General features: G+C 47.0%; 1 protein-coding gene across 1 annotated transcript in view; it reads right to left on the reverse strand.

Annotated features, from left to right (window-relative positions):
- cep85l (centrosomal protein 85L) overlaps positions 1-26,426 on the reverse strand; it is a 60,754-nt gene that overhangs the window by 33,783 nt on the left and 545 nt on the right. Inside the window, exons 2-3 of the mRNA XM_080832488.1 lie at positions 23,418-23,576; positions 593-1,539 (exon numbers count right to left, since the gene is read on the reverse strand). Coding sequence (XP_080688614.1) covers positions 593-1,539; positions 23,418-23,576 — 1,106 coding nt within the window. The remainder of the gene's footprint in view (positions 1-592; positions 1,540-23,417; positions 23,577-26,426) is intronic.

The following is a 26,426-nucleotide window of genomic DNA, read 5'->3' on the forward strand; positions in this document are numbered from 1 at the left end:
TTTACGTCACAATGGATTGGCTCCCATTGAAATGCATTGGGTTTAGAGATCGTGTCGCTCACAACGGTGGCATGGGTTTGCACCGTAAAGCTCTGGCCACAGCCACAGTCAGAATATTCCAAATTAAGCGCGTGCACACACACACGCACACGCGCACACACACACACACACACACACACACACACACACACACACACACACACACACACACACAAACTCCTAGCGATGCAGTGTTTCCTATTTTCCACTAGGGGGAGGCATATGACTTTGTGAACTGAAAGCAGGCAGAGCCCTCTATGCCCTGAGTTAACCCCTACTTCCAGAGCTGTGATGTCAGTCATGCACATATGGCACATGCGCACGTACACACACTTTCCCAAACAATTGGCATGTCTCATCTTTGCACTGCCGTCAACACTTACAACACAGACTGAATATTCCCCCATAACACCTACCTGTGTGTACCAACACCACACACACACACACACACACACACACACACACACACACACACACACACACACACACACACACACACACACACACACACACACACACACACACACACACACACACACCGAGCCTCTCTCACCTGTGTGTACTCTGCCTCCTGCCGCATCCTCTCCCTTTGCAGCTGCTCCTGTTGCCAGGCGCCCAGCCCCAGTCCACAGCCGTCAGGTCCGGGCCGGTACTCCATCTGCTCGCTCAGCCACATCTGAGTCCGCACTGCCGGCTGGATCGGCGACCCGCCGACACTCACCCCTACCCCGCTCACCCCTAACCCCACACCACCCACGCCTCCACCCCCTCCCCCCCTCTGTCCGCCCTGCATGCCCGGGCTGGTGAGCCCCGGGTTGGGCTTGCTCTCCGGAAGGGCGCCGTAGTTGAGGTCCAGGGTGCTGGGCTTGAGCGGGGACGACCTGCACGAGTCTGTCCGGCTGCAGCTGCCACTGCCGCCACCCCCACCCCCGCCGGACGGCTGCGCCTCGTAGCGCGCCGGCAGGAAGCCGTCTGAGCTCTGCGACTCGTGCAGCCGGTAGCCGTGCAGCAGGCCTCTGTCCAAGGACCCGTGCGAGTCTGGGATCCGGTAATTGCCTCCACCGGCACCCGCGTGCCGACTCGACAGCGACGCCATCCCGCCTCCAGTCCCGGACTTTTCGCCGCCGCCACCGAGCCGGGTGAGGGAGGACCAGCGGCGGACGGGCCGCGGGTCCCGCATGTCCAGGGGCGAGTGGTGGGGCGACGGGGACGCGGATGCAGGGAGCTGCCCACTGCTGCCCCAGGGGCTGATGCCACTTCCCGGACCGCCACACCCGCCGCCACCGCCCCCGCAGCCGCCCACGCCCAGGGAGGAGGAGACAGTGGAGACGGACGAGGAGGAGAGGAGCAGGCCGGGGACCCCGAGCTTGACGCAGGAGGACGAGGACGGGGAGGGCATGACGTGGGCCGTGGGGATAGAGCCGCCGCTGCCGCCGGGCCCACTGCCGCCACCGATGCGCAAGTGCTGGTAGGAGAGCGTGGTGCTGGAGCTGGAGTGATCTACGGAGAGAGGGAGAGAGAGAGAGACGAGAAAATGCATTAGATATTACTTTGTATTCTGAAAGACTTCATAGTAGTTGTTGTGTTGTTGAGTAGCCAGGACAAGTAAATGTTAACTTGGAAAGATTGAATGCTGCTCTAGAGCAGTATGATGGATCACAGGAAACACACACACACACACACACACACACACACACAGACCAAAAGGCTCTGAATTTCTGAAGGTGGTGTACAAGTCTGTGTCACATCTAATAGGATAAAATTTTGAAAAAACACACACAGATAGGAACACTCAAAATCATCTGAATAAAAAGCACCTTCATCACACACACACACACACACCAGATCAATATGGAGCGTGGCACAGCATCGGTGCCAAACAGTCTCAATCGCACAGGAGCACTGGCCCACATTCAGCTAGGCCATCTCTGAGGCACACATCAAAGAGGAGAGAGGGAGAGAGAGAGAGAGAGAGAGAGAGAGCGAGAGAGAGGGAGAGAGAGAGAGGAGAGACAGGGGGAGCATTAGACAGGAGAGCAATGGAGGAGTTTTAAACAGAAACAAAGAAAGAGTGTGAGACAGATGCAAGTGCACAGGGTAGGAGGAGAGAACAAGGAAAGAAGGAGACATACTTGGGGAGCGTGTTCGAGGAGCATTCGAGGAGTGTATGGTGTGTGTGTGTGTGTGTGTGTGTGTGTGTGTGTGATAAGACGATGAGAGATCTGCAGTGCAGTACAGCTAACTGAGACGCCACCTCACACATCAATAAAACAACAAGTCAGTGGCACACAGGCACACAGAGCTTTAATGAGGGGGGGGGGCTGGAACAAGTGTGTGAGTTAGAGAGAGAGAGAAAGAGAGATACAGTCACAGTATGAATATACATTTGTGTGTGTGTGTGTGTGTGTGTGTGTGTGTGTGTGTGTGTGTGTAGTGTGTGTGTGCATGCGCATGTGAGAGTGAGCATGACAGCGCAGGACAGAGAGAGTGTGAGAGAGAGAGGGAAAGAAAAAGTCCACTAAATTGAGAGCAGATATATAAGAAGGCCAGTGCAGTGCTCCAGGGAGTATCCAAGCACTCCCATGATCCAAAGCACACACACACACACACACACCAGAGGACAACACACTACTGCCGCTTTACACTAATCTCATCATGTGGCGAGTCATCCCTGCTTTCAAAAATCAAGGGCAAAAGCGTGCGCGCACACACACACACACACACACACACACACACACACACACACACACACACACACACACACACACACACACACACACACACACACACACACACACATACACACAATATAGCCCCAACACTGGCCTTTGACAGTACCACATACGGCATAAGGCAACTGTCCTGTTATTTCTGTGGGTTTGTGTGTGCCTGTAGTGTGTGTGTAGTGTGTACTGTGTGTGTGTGTGTGTGTGTGTGTGTTTGTAGTGTGCGTGTGGTGTGCGTGTGGTGTGTGTGTAGTGTGTACTTCACAGCACCAGAACTACACAGCACCAGAACTACCAGCCAAAACAAACTGGGCGTCTGTGGTTAGTAACCACGACACACCATAACATACTTCCTCAGCTGTAGGGTGGAGTCCGGACACATTAATTCCCCACAGACGCTGACACAGGCCTCAACCCAAGTCCAGCAACCTCCAGTCAGTGGTGGTGCCACCAGTGCGCCTCCACCCAACCGTTAATTGTCTAGTCTCAGCCTGGTGGTTAAACCCATTAACTTTAGGCTGCCGCCCTGGATCACGCTCCCAAACTGACTTTTCCATCCAAGATACCTCATGTACTCAAGGTACTCAACTGACCATACCTTTAGCTCAACTAGCGTGTCTTTTGTGGATGTGTATTCAGACATCACTATGTATGCGCTGGTGTCTGTTGTGTGTTATGGTCCTGGAGCCGAGCTGTGAAGCAACCCTAACAACGAGGCAGGGACCTGCTGTGAATGAAGAGGCTGGGCCTGAGCGCGTCTGGGGGGGGGGGGGGGGGGGGTGGAGGGCTGAGGCAAGGAGAAACCGACACGCTCATTACCACAGTGGAGGGAGAGAGAGAGAGAGGTAGGGAGAGACTGAGAGAGAGAAAAAGAGAGAGCAGGCCGGGAAAAAGGGACAATATCAATGCAGATCACGTCGCATTACAGGGCTTTAGCGCCTTTCACACATCAGCACCTGCTTGAAGAGGCACAGGAACACACACACACACACACACAATGGCGTTGGCAGAATACACAAGGCATTACCCTTCCAGCCTTCTGATCTCATTCACTATTTATCCCGTCTGATCCTTATTCATACCTCTGGCCTCAGCACAGCAAACCCTCTAAACGTGACTCAGCACGGCTACACGTTTCAGCATTCAGCAAGTTCTCACAATAACATCTAAAAACATAATTATAGAAAATACTGGAAAACATGGCACCATTTCAATTGAGCAGACCCCTTGAACCTCATGAATTCCTGTATTCTGAGCCCCTGAGCGTCTTGAGGTTAGGCAGGTGCTGTGGTGGTTGGCTGCCAAGCAGATAACCTGTCACGCACAACTTTCACTGCCAATTCTAAAACTGGCTCTGCTACGTTTACATTTTTGCTCATGTCAAAAAAAAAACATACACCTGCAGGCCTACATGAACATAAAGAATTATCGAAGACTTGGACCTACCCATGTGGAGTGAAAGATCTCCAAAAAGACTGAGAAATATAGGGTATCCTGTGTTGTTGATTCAGGCTAGACTTTGTATCTGAGTGTTCTACTTCTGAAGATCTAAGCCTCTGTTCTCTTGCTATGGTAACCATTATGGGATATCTTACTGTTACATCATGCTTTCCACTGTTAATTGGAAGTATATCAAATTTTTAAAACTCGGTTTCTCAAGTTCAATTTTTTTTTAATAAAGTATACTTACTTGAAAAGGTTTCAAAAAGCACCCTTTTGTAACAAGTATAAATCTAAAAACACACAGAAACAGACCCACACACAAAAACACTCACATGCAGAGAACACTGGTTGTGATAAAGATCTATCTTTGGCTCCCCAAACCCGAGTGTGTTGCTGCACCTTGCTGAGCACTGCTGATCAGACCTGAGAGCTCAGACACGGAGCAGGCCTGGGCTCCAGTCAGCTGTGAACAATGCTCTGCTTTATTGCCACTTCCCCGCCGGGCAGATGCAAAGGCAGCTGGAGGCTTCTGTGCGCACGTGTGCCGTGTGCCGTGTGTGTGTGTGTGTGTGTGTGTGTGTGTGTGTGTGTGTGTGTGTGTGTGTGTGTGTGTGTGTGTTGGAACTCTGAGACGGCACATTCCACAGGCCTTTCCCGCCTGACTGACTGACTGGAGGTTGGTTGAGTGGAGGAGGGAAAGCAGGTCTAACTGATCACATACCAGCACACAATCAGCCCACAGTCAGCCACTGCAATAGCTCACTGTGTGGAATGCAGCAGAGCATCTATGAAATTATATGCCAACACATCCAATGAGTACGAGAAAGGGTGTGCAACTTCTTTATAAGACTAAACATCCTTTTTCTACAGACTGTTAATGTGGTTCGATTTCCAACTGCTTTAAAATGGAAATCCAGCGGGTACACTGGACACATCATAAATTCATAAATAAACAAATAAAAACGAGCAAAGTTGCAAAAATGGATATGCGTCACAGCCTTTGGTTCCATTATAACTAGGCTGGGACTGATTTTGAAAGCCAACTGAATATCCATATTCATGAGGAGTCACACAATACTTGGGGTACACACACACACACACACACACAAAATCTCTCCCTCTCATTGTCTGTAAACCAGCTATCCTCCAGAAGAGCCCCGGAAGGATCCGGAAGCTCGCTCAGCAGAGTGCCTGAGCCCTGGAGGACTGCTGGGCTGAACTGGATCACTGGAGACGCCAGTAGAGCTCTTCTGTGCTCCCCCTACACCACACCACACCACAGCCCACCACAGCTCTGGCCAGCAAGCCAACGAGCCCACAGCCCACCCAGAGGATGAGCCTGTTTTTCAGGCCTGGCTCGCGTGGACACTGGGTGGAGAGGACCAGCAGAACAACAACACAAACAGGCAGAGGGGGAGAGGAGGACCGTGGGGTGCCAGAAAACAGAGTCTCTGTGAGTCTACTCTGATGTCAGGGTGATTTATCGGTACATATTCTTGTCAAATTACAAGAGCTGGAGAAAACACACTAGTTCCTACAACAAAGAGGCCTGGAAACAGGGAGCCTGGCAGACAGTCTGATGCTTGGGATCTAGTGGGGAGTAAGAGCATCATTAAGTCTCAAATTAAACAGAAACACTGGTGTATTACGAGGGCCTGGAGGAGGCTTTGTGTTGCACTGCACGTCAACCAGCCGTTCAGAAGAAAAACACCAAGCATGGGTTGCCACAGAGCCAGGGTGTTGGTGGAGAAAGACTGCATATTTGTGTGTGTGTGTGTGTCCACCACACTACACATAAAAGTTGGGCCTCATTAGAAGACGCTTTACTACCATCTATTCAACGTAAACAAAGTTTCAGACAACTCCCCCGACACACACTCAAAAGCACACGAACAAAAAAAGTATAAAAACATGTCCATCAGACACATTAGAAAGTACAGGCGGACGGACTGACTGCCGTGTCCTTATATAGTCAGGACTTCACCCAAACCTCCCTGTGGTAACCATGGCAGCAGTGGCGCGAGGCCGGGCTGGAAAGGGGACTGGCTGCCCACACCCAGAATAGTCCCATCTGGATCTGATTACAGCAGAGTACAGAGAAAAACATGAAGGAATGAAAAACAGAGAGGGAGAGAGAGAGAGTGAGTGAGTGAGAGAAAGTAAGGTATGAATGTGTAAGAGAGTTGGTTTGAGAGGGAAAGTGAAGTGAAGTGTGGTGTGTGTGTGTGTGTGTGTGTGTGTGTGTGTGTGTGTGTGTGTGTGTGTAATGGACAAGAAGCTCCCTCAGAGTGTGAGCGTGTGTGCATGCAGAGAAGCAGAGGGAGAGAGACTGAGACAGAAAAAGACTAGAGGAAACATAAGTAGGCCTGTAAAAGCCTGGGGCTGGCAGTAGTAAGCGCCCCTGCTTCAGGAGCTTTCTGATGGGGGAAGAAAGTGAGAAGGAACCTCAGAGTACCAGAGAAGTCCTGAAAATACCAGGCTATGTCACAGGATCCTCTGCAGCAAATATATTTTGATGCATGTGTGTGACATATTGGTGCATGTGTGTGTGTCACTTGTGTTTGTGTGATTTGTTGGTGTGCCTGTGTGTGTGTGTGTGTGTGTGTGTGTGTGTGTGTGTGTATGACTAGTGTTTGTCAGGTTAGAAATGAGTTTGCTGTAGTGATACATAAGGCACGTTGAAGAGAAGGTGGAGGAGGATGCAGGAATGTGGGTCAGAGAGAGAGAGAGGGAGAGAAAGAGGGAGATAGATGGAGAGGGAGAAAGCTAGAGAGGGGAGTATGAGAGAGACAGAGAGGGAGGGGGTGACGTATAGTGAGAGAGAGAGGCACCCACGCACCCAGGACACTGTAGGCAGGATCATTTCATAAATCTCATCCGAGCTCTCTCTCACTATACTTTCACCTCCTTCTCTCTCTTGTCCCATTATTTTCCTTATCCATCTTTTTATTCCCTTCATTCTATATCTACCAGTCCATCTCCCACCTCTCTCCCATCAGCCTGCTCCATCATCCTTTCATCTCTCTCTTTATCCAACTTTCCTCTGAAACACAAATCATCCTTTCATCTCTCTCTCTCTCCCTCTTTTTTGAGAAAAGTCCTACAGTGTGCACTCGGTCAAGCTAGCAGAGCTCAGATTTCTGAGAGTAAGTAGCCCACAAGGACATGAAAGGACAAGAACAAAACCCTTGCTCACCCCTAAATTCAGCTCACACGTGCCCAATTTGTCTCTCACACACAGTTGATAAGTGACCTCTGCCCTTGCAGTGGAGTCAGATTTTTAAAGTTTAGGTTTTTTTTGTGCACTCTGTGTTCTGTGCTGTGTGTGTGTGTGTGTGTGTGTGTGTGTGTGTGTGTGTGTGTGTGGTGTATGTGTGAGAGATGTGAGTTGGAATTAGCATGTCACAATCCTTCAGTACTCAGACTGCCCATTGCAATGTGACAGGTCAGCTCAAGGGGAGACCTTTCAGCGTGTCACACTCCAAGGCACCAGCCATCAAATGCCCCATGAGGGGGAGACATATTTCAACGTGACACTTCTCATTGAGGCAAACAGGCGCCCAACTGGACGGAGAGGGTTTAAATATGACATCCGCATGGGGGGCCTTTTCAGCGTGACACCAGAGTTGCATTTCAGTGTGGCACGTTTCATGACAGGAGACTGAGACGTGGGGGGAAGGGGGCCTTTCAGGGCAATACCAAGCATAGGCAGGGGGCATTTCAACGTGACAGGCACAGCGTCTCTGCCAGGTGGCCTATCCGTTGAATAAAATAGAAGGACAAGAACCAAAGGTGAGACAGCACTTAGAGAGGGCCACTAACCTGGTACCTCTATTTGCATGCATGCCTTTCTCTCCTTCCCTGTCTTCTTTTCTGACACACAAGCGTGGTTCAAGAACTTTCTCTCCATCCCTCGTCTCTTAATCCTTTCTTTTCCATTGAGAAAGGTACACCTGAACGCATTTCTTCTCTTCTCTTGAAACTCTTATCCCTCTCTCCAGTACAGTCCTCTTTTCTACATAAATCTGTATCAGTCCCAATCCCCTAACTTCATCTGGGGTTTCTGCTCCATCCATCCAGACAGACAGACAGACACACACACACACTCTGTCCCCTCAGCTGACTAGCAGCAGATGTGTGTATCTGAATGGGATTTGGTTTCATACACAAGGCAGCAATGTGGAGCGGAGACCCCGTTATGTAAGAGGATAAAAGCAACACCCCACTCCACCACGGGACACACGCCATGTGCCCAAACCACATGCTGCACTGTGTTTATGTGTGTGTGTGTATTTATATATGCGTGTGTGTTTATGTGTGCTTGTGTTTATATGCGTGCGTGTGTGTATTCGCATGCCAGAGACTGAGCACATTAGTCCTTGAGTTGAAGTTTAGGAGTGTTGTTTATTTTATTATTTACAATATTTCTTTTTGTAATGAGGCGTTTCTGTGTGTACATTCTGCCCCCATGACTGAGCTTCCTGTCAATCCAGCACTTGTCCACTCATTCATCATTAATACGCTGTGCCACTGGGGAAGTGCATCTTTGATGTGTGTGTGTGTGTGTGTGTGTGTGTGTGTGTGTGTGTGTGTGTGTGTGTGTGTGTGGCCAGTGAATTAAACAAAACAATGGGGATGCAAGTTCATTAAAGAAAAATCAGGAGTGAATAAACAAATAAACAAAGACAAAACAAAACAGAAAAAAGGGCAAAATAAATGAAACAAATAACCATGACCATCTGATGATGAAAGAGTTGCCATGAACAGTGAGGGGGCCTGGACAGGGATCAGATAGATTGCGCAACCCTGAGCATTCCTCTCTGGAAATAGAGAACTGCATGATGTTATGCTTACTGCTGCTATTGAGCAATCAGACATGTGCCCAACACTCTGCCTGGCCACTGGATGGATGGATGTTGTTTACTGGATGGATGGATGGGTTGTTTATTAGTGACACCAGTTTTGACATATCAAACTTCTCATGTAAACAAGTTGGGAGTTGTGTGTGTGTGTGTGTGTGTGGTGTTTGTGTGTCACAAGAATGAGCGAAATCTAAAATTACTTTACCACATCAGCAAGTATCTGTGTGTGTCACATCACCAACATAAATGTTACATAATATCGCATTTTTCAGTCAACCATGCTTCAGGTATTGTTTAGTGTGTATGTGTGTGTGTGTGTGTGTGTGTGTGTGTGTGTGTGTGTGTGTGTGTGTGTGCGTGCGTGCGTGTGCGTGTGCGTGTGCGTGTGCGTGTGCGTGTGCGCGTGTGTGTCCATGTGATCCCTGATTCCCCCCTGTGGCCTTCACGTCACATAAGTGTGTATTGAGTAACTCTCTTCCGGTTCTGTTCTCTGATTGGTACCAGTCACTGGCCACCACGTAACACCATGGAACTCTGAATGGCTGACTGGTTCAGAATGTCCTATTCTCTTTTGCGACCTGGAGCCAAAATGTCTGGTCTAAAAACATATCGCAGCTTTTTAAAGCTGCCACAGAGTTTCTGGTGCCACAGAGAAGGCTGACACTCCCAGGTACCAGGCAGACTGCACAACATCAATAGGATATTTACGGCAGTGGGCTTAATATAGGGGGAGTGTAAATATCAGAGGAGAGTGCCGGGAAGTAGTGAGACCCTTCTAGAAGACTATGACACACAGGGGTCAGGTGTTTGTGACAGAGTGGCGACATGTCAGTCCGGTAACGCATACCCACACATTCCCACATCTCACTCAGAGCCCATGTTCCTCCAGCTCTATCTCTTTCTCTCACACACACACACACACACACACACACACACACACACACACACACACACACACACACATTTCTGATCTAGGCCACAGTGAGGGGGCCTGGTGTAAAAAGATGATTCATCTACCCAGCTTCAAAGGCTGGCTTGTTGTGCATCGCTAAGAGGATTCCAAACACACACACACACACACACACACACACACACACACACACACACACACACACACACACACACACACACACACACACACACACAGACACACAGACACACACACACAGCACACAAACAAGTAGGCCATACATCACACCCAGAAGACATCTCCCCCATTATCAGAGGTACCATGGACAGTTCTTTAGCTTCTAGATCTCCATATTTTTCTTCCAATTTCTGTCTCTGTTTCTGCCTACTAAAGTCCTGTGACTTAGCTAAGCATCATGACCTCTAACTGCTGTCCAGCAGAGAGCCAAACACAAGGGCAGAGCTCACGAGCCTTTCACAAACCTCTTATCCTGCTGAGTCAGAGAAGCAGAGAGAGGAGCTGCTGAAAATGGGAGTGGGTAAGAGTGGTGTGTGTGTGTGTGTGTTTGCGTGTATGTGGGTGTTAGTGAGCAAGTAACAGTGTGTGTGTGTGTGCGTTAGTGAGCAAGTAACAGTCTGTGTGTGTGTGTGTGTGTGTGAGAGAGAGAGAAGCCAAGACAGAGAGAAAGCCATTGTGATCTTGGACTCTATCTAGACACCCAAGACTCAACACTTAACACTGATAAGAAGGTCCATGATCGCTTATCAAGCCACGACAGTGACGTCCCTACAGCGCCCTGGGGCTCAGGGGCCATTTGGGAGCAGGCTGAGAGGAGAGGAGAGGAGAGGAGATGAGAGGAGAGGAGAGGAGAGGAGAGGAGAGGAGAGGAGAGGAGAGGAGAGGAGAGGAGAGGAGAGGAGAGAGGAGAAGAGAGGAGAGGTCCTCTGCATGTGATTTGTTCTTTGAGCTTCCACAGACACACACAGAGAAGACTGGAGTTGCAGATGGGATACAGAACTCCAGACACATGCACTTACACACACACACACACACACACACATGATGTAATTGCTTTAACAGAGCCAATGCAAAGGTTGTGACTGTAACGTGAGAACCACAAGGGGCAGAGGGTGAGAGTGTCTCCCAGCTGCGGTGCCTCATAACTGGGGAAGAGAGGAAGAGAAAGAGAGGGGACCTCTGCCTTCTTGCTGTCTTTCTGAAACTGAAGAACCACACAAGGTCATCAGATTCTTAACAGTCAGCCTGTAGAGAAGCCTGTAATCTACATTCTGTTTCACACCAAACACAAATGTCTCGGGAGTAGTCTCCCTTCACTGGCTATTGGAAGGTAATGGTAAGGTGGCGCTTCATTCTCAGCTCATCCCTCTGTGCTGGTGAAATATTGTATTTCGTTGGAAAACATTGGGATGATTTAACATCACATCAAATCAGTGAACTTTAACCCTATCCCAATACATGAGTGGATAACTCCTGATGAATCTCAACCTTAATTCACCTGTTAATTTGATTTAACACCCCATAGAGGACATGCTGGAGGATGAGTCACAACCCTTTTTTTATTTGGTGAGCCTCCGAGAGTCAGTCCAAAATTAGGCCCTTAATCTGAAGCGTGGAGAGCCGTGGTGCTGAGCCGGTCAACCATGACTAACAGTCATTCTGGGCAACATAGAAGCCAAAGCAGCAGGCCACAATTTTAATATAAGGCTTATGTAATGCACCATTGAGTTTTTGTGTGCGTCCGTGTGTGTGTGTGTGTGTGACACGCAGCGAAGGAGAGAGCGCGTCTGTTTACTGTGACTTCACATTCTATATTAAAAAAAATATTAAAATCCAACACAGGCAATTAATGCGTTCATTTAATTATCCTGAAATTTACACAACCGTGTATGATGAGGAATTTCCCCTTCCTTAGGCTCCCTGTGTCAGTGTGTCTCCTTGGACTTGCCGTAGTGTAGAACAATCTCCTGTGGGAACAGATGGCCCATACTGTATGCTGTTATTGGTCCATCTGTAATCCCTCAGCCATTAGAGTTAATGCAGCCAGCCTTTCAACACTGTAACTATGGGAGCCAGCTGGGACAGGATAGACAGCACAGCAAGATAGCCACCGCTGAACAAACACACACACACACACACACATACACACACACACACACACTCTAATGAACCAGAGGGGAGCAGGCTTGTTTAAACAGGTTGATGACTGCAGTAGCAGCGGATGTGGTAGGCTGAAAATGCTGACCCACCACTTACATGTGTGTGTGTTATAAAGGTGAAAGATGCTGAGCAGTTAACACTAAAGTGTAAAAAGTGGCATGTGCTTCCTGACTCTGTGAGGTCTAGAGAGATGTGTTAATCAGTCTGGTGACTCACGGGCACACACACACGCACCCACGCACACGCAAACACACACACACACACAAACATTGGCTAATTTGTATGATTTCCAGTCTGTGATCTCCCAACATTGCATTGATCCATCCTGAAAGGACGGACTCTGTCCTCTCTAGTTCCGGTGTGTGTGTGTGTGTGGGTGTGCCTCTGAGAGAGTGTGTCTGTGTCTGTGCATGTGCGTGTGTGTGTGGCTGTGTCAGGCTTGCATCAGCAACTTTTACCACTTATGTGAGAGTGGGTGTGTGTGTGTTTGTGTGTGTGTGTGTGTGTGTGCGATGCTGATTTAGATCAATATGCACGCACACACACACACACACACACACACACACACACACACACACACACACACACACACACACACACACACACACACACCATTGCTTCCTCTGTGACATCTTTACCTTCCCATCTGAGTACACTCCTCTGAGAGGGAGGAGTGAAGAGTGGCCTTCGAGATCCATGAGTCTGTCATTAACCCCTGCTGCAGCTTCAGACACAGGCCTGGTCCCTCTCTTCTGGGGGCAATAATGATGGACTAGGACCTATCAGAAGTGTGCAACCAGTTTTGTATATAATGAGTATACGATTGGACTAAGACTATGGAGAGTATTGAGTGTGTACTTCTGAATTGTATATGTTTATTTATAAACTTGCGCATGAGGGTCTGAGTTTGTATGTGTGTGTGTGTGTGTGTGTGTGTGTGTGTGTGTGCTATATTGACTAATGCTTCATAGCCTCTGCATTTACTGCATGGCTGGACACTCCAAGTGGGTCTGGGAGGGAGTTCATTCAGAAATGTAATGAGAGAGGAGGGAGCTGAAGAGGATGGTGATATACGAGAGGGAGGAGAGGAAAGAGAAGGGATGACAGAGAGGAAGGGAGAGGATGATGTTCCAGAGTGCATCCGGCCCAGAGGAGTCATATGTGCTGCCGCTTGTCTCAAACACACACACAAACACTGACACAAACAGACACACACACACACACAGACACACACACACACACACACACACACACACACACACACACACACACACACACACGAAGAAGAAGACCAAGAAAGCAGGAGAGGGAGAAAAGGAGGACTGATGAAGTGACAGGGAGAAAGAGAAGGCCAGGCGGATACACAGGCACAGTGCAGATCACACCCTTTGAACAATTTAAGAGTAGAGGTTTTCGTGAAAGACATAATCCCCAAAATGCAGGGAACCACTTTGATGAAATTAAAGTGTTAGAACGACCAGAAAGAGAGCTAAAAATAAGATTCCATTAAGGCTTAGAATGAGAGAGGGAGACAGAGAACCAGAGAGAGAAAGAGAGAGAGCGGCATAAGGATTAACGGCCGACCTCATTGAAGTCCCCACTCATTCATTTCCTGAACGGTTGTCCCTGAGGACTTTTCACTGAGCAAAATGACACCGGTTTAATACAAAATTGGTTCATTCACGACAGACAAAGCCACTTTCACTCTTTTACTCTTGTTTCTTTTACTTGTAAACCACCAAGTATTTTATAAGCATTCTTTTCTGGGCAGTGCTCTGGCAAAAGCTCTGAGTGAAAGCAACAGAGTCCTAATCACTTCCATATGTGGCTTTGAATGTAGACGAAATATAACAAATGTATTTCATAATATATTTACAAAAACACAACATATAAAAGTTCCGGATCATACTACACGACTTACTGTTACTGTTACTGTTTGACCATAACTGAAACTCCAGGCCTGGCGACATCTTTTCCCAGTTAGCTAACAGCTGGGTACTGGTGCCAGCCTATAACTGCCATCCAAGGGGTTTAGCCAAATGCTACTTTTAAGAGAAGAGAAATACCTCAGAGAGAGAGACAGAGAAAGAGAGAGAGGTTGAAGGAGAGAGAGAGGCTAAAGAAAAGAGAGAGCTATAGAGAGGGTGAAGAAGAGAGAGAGAGAGGGAGGGAGAAAAAGAGATTGGATGAGGAGCAGACAAGAGTTTCATAGAGAGTGAAGTTTCATGAAGAGTTTCATAGAGAGGACTCCATGCAGAGGGCTTCCTGGAAGGAGGAGAAAAGGAATTGTTTTGAGGACAAGGTCATGTCAGACGAGTGCAATCCAATCCTTCACTCTAAAGCCGGCCACCTTCAGCAGTTCTTCCACCCAAAACCGGGACTTTTAAAGTGATGGGGGTAATCCCGGTCATTAGCCCTATGCACACATCCTTCTAGTCTCATTAGAAACCCACTCAGTGGTGGGACAGCTTGGTAATACACTGGCACCAATTGCCAGGGAACTCATCTTACATAAAACCTCCGGGAGATGCAAAATCCGGAGATGCATTCTAACCTACTTTTGTGTGAGCTGCTCCCTCCCTTTCTCTCTCTTTTTCTTTATCACAAGACGATCTACATCCGTCTTCTCGGAGGGAGGGATTTTCCCAAAGACGCAAACCTGCTGCTATCTGCCACTGTTCAGGCTCAGTGTGTGTGTGTGTGTGTGTGTGTGTGTGATCGCGTTAGCAGTGCGTGACGGGCTTCAGTCTCTGAAGGTGGCTAATGTGACTCATCTTCAGGCCTCCCCGCGGTAGCCTAAATCAGGCTCCACAATGAGCCGAATGCCAACGGAAGCCTGAGAAGACCAAAAAGCCCAGAACGTCAATTGAATTCTGGTATGCTAGAGGCCACAGAGCGGTTTGACAACAGGGGGATGGATGTCATTACGCCTTTCTGGTGGGGGAAGAAGAAAGAAAAAGGGAATGACAGAGGAGGAGGAGTGCTGAGAGAGATTGCCAAGAAATGCCAGGGAGCTGAGATTCACAAAAGAGAGCGAGAGAGAGCGAGAGAGAGAGAAAGAGAACAAGAGACAGAGAGAAGAGAAAACCGTTCTGTTTCCTTGGGAACCCACACAAGAAGGCAGGAAGATGTGGTGAACTGCTGGGTAAATACCAATCAAGTCCTCAGAATGAAAACAGCTATTGTAGGGCATTTGAGGGGGAAAACGCCATTTGTCCTAAACTCCAAAAACGGCCAGCAGCCAATCACACATGCACTCAGGGAGAGAGTGGTCTCTCATTTTTAGGACTTGTGCACAACACACCATCTCTCTCACACACACACACACACACAGACACAATCTCTAACAGGCTCTGCTCCTCCAGGGATTATGTCTCCATGGGGCCACTTAATTACAAAGGCCAAGGCCCTCCGGTTGGCACTGTGGAGGCCTTAATCACAGACCCATCCCTGGTGCCAACTCTGCTCGCCACCGTTCGCCCGTCTGTCTCTGCCAGACTCTTCACACACCAGCCCTCCCTCTTTCCCTCCTTCCATCCCTCCCCTTACCAGAGCCCTATCCCATCTCCAAACATCACCCAACTAGGGGGCAGGAGCTTGCTGAAGCAAATCCTCTTAATGCCACTGGGATTACTCTTCAAATGCTATGTCGGCACAGCCAGTGCCAACTGTGTTGTGCTGTGCAAACTATGATAATGGTTTGTAAATTGAATAGGGGGGGGTGGCATGTTTTTTCTTAACTAAATGAATGTACAAAAGTGCATTTAATGTCACAAAGCACATTCCGAGTTCTGAATTACGCACAAGGACCCACAGTTGGTCTTTACTTTTGTAAGGGCCATCTCGAACACACGAACACACACACACACACACACACACACACACACACACACACACACACACACACACACACACACACACACAGTAGTACGTTGGCATGCTCAGGAATGACATGGCAACCAAAGGAAAGCTTTCTTTCTCTCCCTCTTTCCCTAACCCTCTTTCTGACGCATTCCTATGTTCACACATAAAATGCAGATGCTCTAGCCACCTGAGCTCAAGTTTTTAGGTGTGTCAGTAGCACCAGAGCACCCCACCCCTCTCCAGTTCCTGTGCCCCAGAACGAAAGGAAAAAAGCAGAAGGAAAGGGGGAAAGTATGCCACAGAGAAAAGGAAGACAGTGCTGGGCAGGTGTCATCTGCATTGGCCATTAGAGGAAGGCAAGAACTCCAGTGTGCCCACAGTGGTTGAGACCTCAGGTCTAGGAGCACGAGCACCACATACACTTTTTATTTTAGCTGTGCACTTGCTTGTCTCATTTATCTGTGGATCTCTTGACACTTCTTTCATATTTATATCTCTTTCCAAGAACCTTGTGCGTTCCATTGAATGCCAGTTTTCTGAGAGCGAGGTGATGGCTATCTGGCAGAGGCAGGCATTAAAGATTTAGATCCTCCCGTGTTTATGGCAATCATCACTCATGAGAGGGCATCTGCTGTGAGCATTAGCTTAGGGACAATATGTTCCCCCATTTGTAAATGTGTGTGTTCATGTGTGTGTGTGTGTGTGTGTGTGTGTGTGTGTGTGTGTGTGGGTGGTGTATTCTAAGCAGACGGCACTCACCAATCTCTCAGCGCAACCTTGGTAGAGACAGGCATCTAAGCACAGAAACAATAGGGAATCTATCCTACATATGGAAGATTTATAAACCTGGGGCATATGTTGACCTCATCCATCCACACCTCCATTAGAAAGACCCTCGGTTTTGAAAGATACTGTTTGTCAGTCCTAAACCTGCTGAAACAAATGCGTTTGAGTTAATTTAGTTGCTGAAGGCCTGGCCACGTCTCTAGCACCTGTGCAGACAGACTGCGCTCTAACCAGGGGAGTGGCGGAGAAACAAACACCATCAACTGTTCTCTGCTCTGACTGTTGAAATTCGAGGGAAGACCACAACAGATGCAATGAAAACACATTTAACAGTCTTTAATTATGTACTTTTTATTATTTATTACACATTTATTTTATTTGTGAAATGTATGCTTTGGTTTTATTGCTAGCAGTTAGTTAGCTGCCTTTCACACCACTTTGGTGTAAGCAAGCTTCATATAACAAAGTGCACAGTAAGCAATTATATATGGAGGATAACACACTAATTCAGTGTAAAGCATTTAGTCTTGAGGTTCCAGGTGACAGATGCTAACTTGGGGGGTTGGGACGGGTGTGGGGATGTCATTAGCAAGATGGAGTCAAAGCAGCTGGTGTAGAGGGGTTTGGAGGGATTGACAAGGGCAGGCTTCCCCTCCACCCTATCCCTAAACACCTCCTATCCCCCGGCCCAGTCTCACCCCCCACCTAGCCCCCCACCCCCAAAAATCATGGCCTAACTAAATTATCCCTCTTGTCCTGACTAACCTCAAGGTTAATGAGCTCAGGCTAACTGCTTCAGCAATTTACTCTTGCAGAGCAAATCTGCTGCAAATCTCATTCAGGAAGAGAATAGGCCTTTTTAGTCTCTGTTACTCCTCCTGGGACAAAGGCAAATCTGCTAAGGGGGATTGTGCCAGGGGTGTTGGTTACTGCCCATAAATTGGACATAACCACCCAACCCCCACTTCAACTGTAACAAGATGGGCTGCTAGACAGGCTAATCTACAGGGGGGGGGTCCTACAAGCTGCCTGAATCCATTAGACATCCCTCTGCGAGGGGGGGAGGAGAGGGTGACTGTCGGGGAGGCTGGGGCAAAGTTCACACATAAATTACACTGTGCCACATGGAGAACTGGGCAAACAGGCTTTTGTGATTCATTTCCGACCAATTTAAGACTGAATCCCATGTGTTAGATGGAGACAGGTTTGCCAGGACGTGACTAGCATCAGTATGAGCTGGATGGCGACCATGAACAGACTGCTGATTTTTTTTAGTATTAAAACCATTCAGCTTCACGCTCCACCTGTACTCTCAATGCCACCATACACACCTGGTGCAGGAAATCCATAAACCACACCAAAACCAAATCAAGACAGCATTTCAATGATTGTGATACTGCTACGCTCCATGGTCCAAGGTCTACATGGTGCCTGCTGACGGGAATCTGAGGCATCCGTTTTGGATGACTGGGGTTACCTCTGTGTGTATTCCTAGGCACCTCTGTGTATATTCTCGGCCCGTAAGTCACACAGCTTAGATCACCTCATGACACCATCTATCCTCAGCCAGTGCAACCGGACACCTCGATGTCACTCAGGCGCTCAGCCCTAGCTAAGCATAAAACCACTGAATGAGACTGGAAGGGCATCTTACTGTGTGAACCGTGCCAAATAAGACATGCTAAACAGGGGCCTCCTCTGAGCTCAGGACAGGAGTGAGGGCTAACTTATTCATGAGGTCAAAATGGGGGTTCCTGATGCTCTTGTTGCTCAACTGGTAGAGGAAGATTATAACCAGACCAAGGCCATGGATTGCCAAAGACTCAACGTACAGATAAAGAGTAGACATCCCCTGAACTTTAATCTGTTTTGGGTAAGAGTTCCTGCCTCCTCTTATTTAGCATTTCATTCTCCAGCTTCCATAGTTTCAAATCCACCTTACACAGGGAAAACAAACTTGGCACCAATGCATAACATAACAACATAACGACTGCAAACAACAGGTAGCTGGCTGAGGAAAATTACCGCGCATAGCGGTTTCATCAATTCAGTATTTAGTTGCTAAATTTGGCTGAGTTCTTCGAAAGGGTAGACAAACAAAAGGCTACATCTGCATCTATAACCTTTCGGAATATCCTAGCCACTTTAACGAAAGCTGTCTAAGACCATCGTTAATTGTACCTAATAGCTTTGAGTCTGTGTTTGAAAGACTGGAGACACCTGAACAGGATATTGAAACGGAGATGTGAATTAGCTTTGCAAGTTAAGATCATAGACGAATCTGGACTCTTTCTTTATCGTCCCACTTGATGGTCCTCACACTTACACAGCCACACAGACCTCCTTTCAAGTTTGCAAGCTTTACGGTGTGTTAGCAAGGGGATCAGGAACACTCCGGAACACTCCGGAACACCCGGCGGAGAGCAGAGGAAGCCCAGAGGTAATTATGCAGGAGAGTGCCTGCTGCCATAGCAAAGTATAATTAGTGACGAGGGTCAGGCCGATGGCCTAGTTCAAAAGAGGAGGAATTTCCTGGGCATTCTTTTGGGTCACCAGCCACCAGCTAATTTGGAAGAGGCAAGTTAGAAGAGGGGATTCTATGAGGTCTTCTGCTGCTTAAACATTTTAAGGAGTCACAATAATAAGTGGTCGAATAAGGTCATCCCAGTGCAGTCTTACTCTCCTTCAAGGTCAGTTTAGTTAGACGAAACCACTACCCTTGGGCATTTGTTAGGTTTTGTGAAAAATCACCCCTCCTGAAATGGGTTTGGGGTGGGGGTGGGTGGAAGGCACAGGCAAGGAGGTTATCTGACACCCACCCTCAGGATAAACAAATCCATCTGAGGGCAGGAAGACAACGAGCCACTTCCAGTATATGATGGCTCACAGATGGATGCTCATTTGTCAGTGTCATGACCTTTGATCAAGGGAGACCCTTCAACAGCATCCCAGTTGCCAGAATCAAATCTCCACTGCCTATTTACATAAGATACCAAGCCAATATCCTAGCTTACTCCCCGCTTTATCTGCCTGCATTTCTAATAAGAGAGAGAGAGAAAAAAAAGAAGAAGTTTAATCCAGAGCGTAAATGTTTAATCTGTGTCTGGCTCTCAAAAAACACACAGCTCCAAACTTAACCGGAATTGGACTACAAGCCATCCAGCAGACCCTCGCCAGAAAGTGAGAAATTACAGCTGACTGCACAGACAAATGGCAACCCCCTCCCATGGTGTACCGCAGTCAGTGCTACGCTGGCTTAGGATGACCTATATTTCCGTCCCACATCATGTCTAGCATTCCCAGCGCAGGAATCAGTAACCCTTCATCCAGTTTGGCTGACACTCGTGATGCGCATGTAGGGGTCAAGAGGTCAGTGGCGGAGGCTCCAAAACTATAAGAGGCAGTGACCTGAATGTGGCACCATCCCCAGGCGATGCCACTCAGTGCCACTCTCTACCGAATGAGAACGAGGCCAACAGATAATTAAAATGCTCAACTTTATGAGGGACACTGTGTCGTTGAATTTGAACTAGTGAGGACAAAAAAAAAACATATATTCGGGTGTGGCGCTGAAGCAAGTATGATGAAAGTGGGAAGAACTGGAAGGAAATGACAGCGACAGTGACAGATTGAGATCTTTAGGCTGGGAGTCGTTATGATACTCTTCTGTCAGCATGTTAAGTGAATTTGTGTGAGTGAGGAAAAATGAGACCAAGAATGATAAAGAGAAGAGAAAGGGAAAGGATGCAACGATGGAAACAGAAAGATGATAACACAATTGTGTGCTGGGCTTGGTCTAGAGATTATCTGGCCAGTCATGAAAAAGTATCCCCCCATTAATGCGGATGGCAGTCGAGAGTCTCCATACAGAAAACGCCTCTGGAGCAGCAGCTTTGGGTAGAGGGAGAAAAAACAGCATAATTCATGCTGGAGAACACAAACAGGGAGGGGCTTTTTGTGCGATCATGGTATAAACAGCACATTCAAACACCAGATTTGCAGGGCTCATTTTAAACATTAGTCATACAAGGCCAAAGTGGGTTTCGTACTTGGATTTTTCTGTGTGGGGTACTTCTACTGTGCTGTTCCATTTGCTTTAAATAATAACAACTTAATAAAGGAAAAACAATTCTACAGAGAGAGACCATGTTCCCTTTCTGTCCCCACTTCCTCCCATTGGGCTACAGGGATGCTATCAACACTCCTTTGTCGCTAACTTGCACAGGCACGGCAGCAGTTTTTTTCTTTGTCCAATTGGGCTACATTTGGGCTTCTCTTTTGGCAATAAGAGCCATCAAATGTGACGCCTCCTACGCACTGATCATAGGCAATCCACAGCTGGATCTGCCCTACTTCCCAGGCTGTTGGCAGCTCAGTACTTGATATGATCTAAGGCCCAGCTAAGATGGCCCTGGGAAGCCCTCACTCACTTTCACCCATGTTCCAGCAAACTAGAAGTTTCAAGGCAAATTTGATCACATTCTGTATTTTCGACAAAGGTCACAGATCTGTGTTGGGAGACAAAGGACATATAAAAAACCTGCATTGTAAAAAAGGGAGAGCATGTTACACCATGTGAAACAGAAAAGCTGGAACATGACCTTATTTCCGAGTGGGGGCAGGGGGGGAGGGGGCAGCGCAGCTACACTGCACTGATGTTAATGAGATCAAGTTTACCCACGCGCCACTACAATCGATAGGAGCGTGCCATGAGCTCTGCACTGATCCCTCAGCCAGAACAACCATCACAATGAAACACCCTGGGTATTTATGCACAACTGATCCAGGATCATCTTTTCTGTGTGTTAAGCCAGGTTTGGACCCAAATGTGGATACTAGGAGGCCTGACCCCAGTGATTTAGAGAACAAGACCAAGAGTCACACTACGATCAGTCTGCCTGGGAAAGGGAAACAAGAGGAAAGCAAATAAAAACAAACCTCCAGACAAATTGTAATGGGAGTATATGGGAAGGGGTGAGGTAGAGGTGAGGGGGGCAGACTGGATGCTGTTGTCTACCATGTCAGACAAAAGAGGCTGGGACAGTCATGGGGCTATGGCTGAGATTGTGGGGTCGCATTGAAGAAATAGGGTTTGATTTGGCTCTTGCCTCCGGCACCAATTAGGTGCACATGACTACTCTTGTTGCAATTACCTCTGAACGTTCCCACAGTAACGACAGATCCTCTGGGAGGTGCACCGGGTTCCACAGTAACTAGTGCAAGAAGGAGGTAGAGAAAGACCCATTTCCTACTGCCATTAATCACAATCTATTCAACGATGCTGCTCAAAACCGCCTTGAACCTCTGCTTAATGCATTCAAGTGTCATTCAAAAGACCACTCTCAAAAAGAGACTGGAAATGTTAAGTCATTCCTTGTGTTTGCTTAAATGAAGGCCAACAATGACAAACCTGTAGTGGATCTAACCACTGCACAATCCCTTCTCTGAGGCGCTGACCCACATGTACAGGGTCCTTTGTCTCAGCAGCCTCCAGGGCACGCTCACAAGGGACAGCTGTTCCCAGTTATGGTTCTATAGGAGCCTTGTCCAGGGAGGTTGCATCCCAACCCCAGCTCTCAAAGAGATAGATAGTGTGTGGGAGAAATGGTGTGTGTGTGTGTGTGTGTGTGTGTGTGTGTGTGTGTGTGTGTGTGTGTTAGTGGACATGGTCTGAAAGAGGTCCCACTGCTTTCAAGGAGTGTGATTAGACATCCAAACTAATGATGCTTTATGACTAAACTTGTGATGAGAGGAGCTTGAGAAGTGGGCCAGGACTGGGCCAGGACTGGGCCAACACTGCACAACGACGGCGTGTGTTCAGAATGTGGACCATGTGCAGAAAGTACACCACAGTTTGCCAATGTAAAACATGGGGTATCTCAATGCTGAGGGTGAAGTGAGTTTTAGCAAAGCCAAAAGATGGTACGGCTTTGGAATGCATGTTGTTTGTTTTTGCTTCATTGTAATCCATGTATAAAAGAAAGCATTTAAATGACAAGTGCATAAACTAAGGTTCTCAGTTTTTCTCTATTTTTTCCACATCCGATCTGTGGGAAGCAGCCCTTGAGGGATTTGAGAGTCCACCAAAGTTTAGCCACAAATATGAGGTGGATTATTTTCTCGGATACTTGGTTCAGTTCCTCCAGCTTTCCAGTAAGGTTCTAGCCTAAATGACATTGGTTTGGCTTGCCTTAATTATATAGTTATTATTTAGAAAACACCCTTTTCCGGTGTTATCTATTGCAGCGCTTCTGGATAGAGCAGTGCATTCACTCCTCTGAGTGTACAATGCACATTCAATTTGCACAGTAGTTTTCCTTTTTATTTTATCTAGCATAGAAGTGTATATATCTTGTACATACCTCATTTATGTGGTACGTGATTAATGTGTATCTTTGTCATTTCTGTGAATTGCTACCACAACAGAACAATTTCCCTTTGGGACCAATGAAGTACTTAGTAACTAAGTAATTAATTAATTAATTAATTAATTAATTAATTAATTAATTAACTAACTAACTAACTACCTTTCACAAACTGAACGAAGAGGGGCTTTGTGATCCGACGTCAGCAACCTTATGAAGCATTTATAACATAACGGCTCCTTACCTTCTACACTGTCAGAACAAGATGTACCAATTCCGGTGTCGCCACTATCTGAGGCTGTGCTATGGCGTCTTCCGCGGTTACTGCTGCCGGTGGTGACCGTGCCGGTCTGCCATGCTGACTCGCAGCCAGGTACCCATCCAGGTGAGGATGTATTGGAGCCTAAGAGAACAGACAAAAGACATGTCAAAAGAAATACATGCAACAACAAACAAACATAACCCAAAATCAACAACAATGAACTGCCGATGAATTTGTGGGAAAAGTATCCAACAGAGTAAAATGACCCAAAAGCTTTACTAAAAACAATCCACCAAACACTTGCGCTTCTTTCATGGGGAGTTTAGGACTAAAGGTGAAATGAAGAACATTTCTGATTTCTAGGTCTACAACCAACCACTTTGAAGATTTGTTTGTTTAGAATTTAAGAGGGGCACACCAACAGCTCGAGGAACATCCACTTACAAACTCTCAAACCCCACTTGTAATTGTATTACTCGGGTAGTAAAACTCAGAGAAGGGCCTTTTCTAATTTATAAACATCTAAATATTGTCAGCAGCTTGACTTTCCAAACATGTCAGGCCTTCCGAATTGCGAGTTAGTTTGTCTCGCATATGATGAAACAACAGCAATTAGATGCTAACTCCATCAAAAGCAGCTTAGATTAACTGGAATGTTTTAGCCAAAGCTTGCCAGAGAATAAGTGCATATTGTCACACCAATACCTCAAGCAGTGTAATCATGCTCTTTCCAGAGACTTTATGTATGTCAAACATAAGGGCACATAGTAACACCAATACCTCAAGCCACATGCAGTGTAATCATGCTTTTTCTTTATTTATCATAAACTGCACTGCAACACAAGTCTGTACCCATGTCAACCAAGGGCACCTTGAAATGTACGCAACCTTAGCTCACCATAAGTGAATGGTCAGACAAAAGCAGTTTACATAACCCTCACCATCTCAAGACTGTCTTAGCCCAATGGTGTGCACTTTCACTTTTGTTACCTCACAGTTCATCTATCAGTGCTAAGCCTATGCCAGTGATGGTAGCCTAATACCTGCTTACCCAGGTGAAGGTAATGTATATGTGAACCTGACCCATGTCTTGACCAAGTGGCCAGTCTAGCAGGGGCCTTTTCACCCTCTGCTGTCCTCTATTATCTGCCCGTAATCTATTTTAAGTGTCTAATCCGTTCAGGGCCTGGTCATTAAGGCTGTCCTAGTTAGTTGCTAGGGTGACACATGGTGGATGTCCTTTTTAAGACTTCAATGGGGGGAGTTTCAGTGAGGGATCCTGTTATTCTAATGTAGAAGCAGGAGTCTATTGACCCCTTCAAGGTAATGCATTTGTTGTGATATCAGTGCACCACACTGGAAGTAAAGGGTTTAAAGGTGTGCTGACTTCTATCCTGAGTTTTTTTTCTCTCTTGAAATGTATCCAACCTACGTCAGTGTAGTGACTGAATCTGGAATAGTAGGAGAGAAGTAGGATAAAAAAGGAAAAATAAACACATGCCAATGGATACATTGAATACAAGTTCTCTTGGGTTTTTTTCAGTTTCTTGGACAAGAGGAGAAAGAAACACAGTCGATGCCTTTTCATTCTGTTTGGGTGTTTGCTGAAGAGCAGTCGTGGGACACAAACAAACTAACCTTTACAAAACTGGTATAGGGAGAATTAACAAACACACAAAAACTCAACCAAGGATCTTAGGTTTGTGTGCTCTCCTGAATATTACCAACTAGTATTTCTTGCGTGCATGTTTGAACCTAACACATCATGGGACTCTGTGCTGCTGGCAAAAGCTGCAGACTGTGAGGTAACCCCGAGTTGGCCTTGGGGTTGCTATGATCCAGACCACATCATCAGAGCCCAGACTATTAGCCTACATAGCATGCAATGCGACGGCAGAACTAGGCCATCAAATCACACGGCTGCCTCTGTTGCTATGAACTGAAACATTCAATCCACTGTATAATCAGTGGCCTACACCATCATTTAGTGAAAAAGAGAATGATGGAGGTAGACAGAGAGGGATGAAAGAAGGCAAAGTATGAATTATTTTAAATCTAGATTAGTGACAGTACACAAAACCCCAAGTTAATTACTATAATTAGCCTTCAACACCCATTTTAAAGTCAGATATTTAGAAAGAAGGGGGGGGGGGGACGTTGTCATACAGGCTACAGAGCCACGGTAGGTATGCCAGCTCTTCAAATGTACCAACAGTTATGCAATATGAGATAAATTATTAAAAGACTCACTGACTCTTCTCGGCGCCCCCGGGGTGACGCTGCAGTACTTTTTACCAAGACTTTTAGGGGACACAAATTGCTGGCATGGCACCTTCAAACACCCGGGCGATTTAAGGCAGTACGTGAGAATCCCATTATTGTTGCTCATGTCTACCTATTCTTCTCCTTCGGCACGAGACACCGGAGGACAACACACTGAACACAGCATGCTTTTTTGAAAGCTGTGTCAACATCCTAGTATTAACCCGAAGATGAAATAGGAAATCGACTGGACAGGCAGATGTGACGTTTTTTGGTCAGAAAAGATGAGTGGCCTTATAACGTGGTAAGAACAAGTCGGTTCTTCAGTGTGCTATCAGGTTTGTGATGGCAGAATGTCTGCTGTACGCGTGTCATTCTTCATGACAATACCCGAGTGTTTTAGGTACGATCAAAATCCACATCACAATCGCTCCCTAACGGTTCGTTCAAACCCCTGCCCTTCATCCTTACATTGGTTGTGTCAATTTACCTAACTGATGAGTTACCAGCTGTTTAATGCTTCTGTTGGACAGCGCATAAAAACTCACATGGGCATAGCAACTGAGGAACCACTGCTTTGGGTATTTAAACCATTTGCTCACCACATATACGCTAGCTACCATATTATTAGCATACAGGAGTAACTTGTAGTGTACTTTCTCTGGCTAGCAGACGATTACACCAAACTAGTCAGGCTAGTAAGGTTAGTATGTATTGCAATAGGGTTTT

Source organism: Sprattus sprattus (genome assembly GCF_963457725.1).
Source record: "Sprattus sprattus genome assembly, chromosome: 2".
Classification (NCBI taxonomy): Eukaryota; Metazoa; Chordata; class Actinopteri; order Clupeiformes; family Clupeidae; genus Sprattus; species Sprattus sprattus.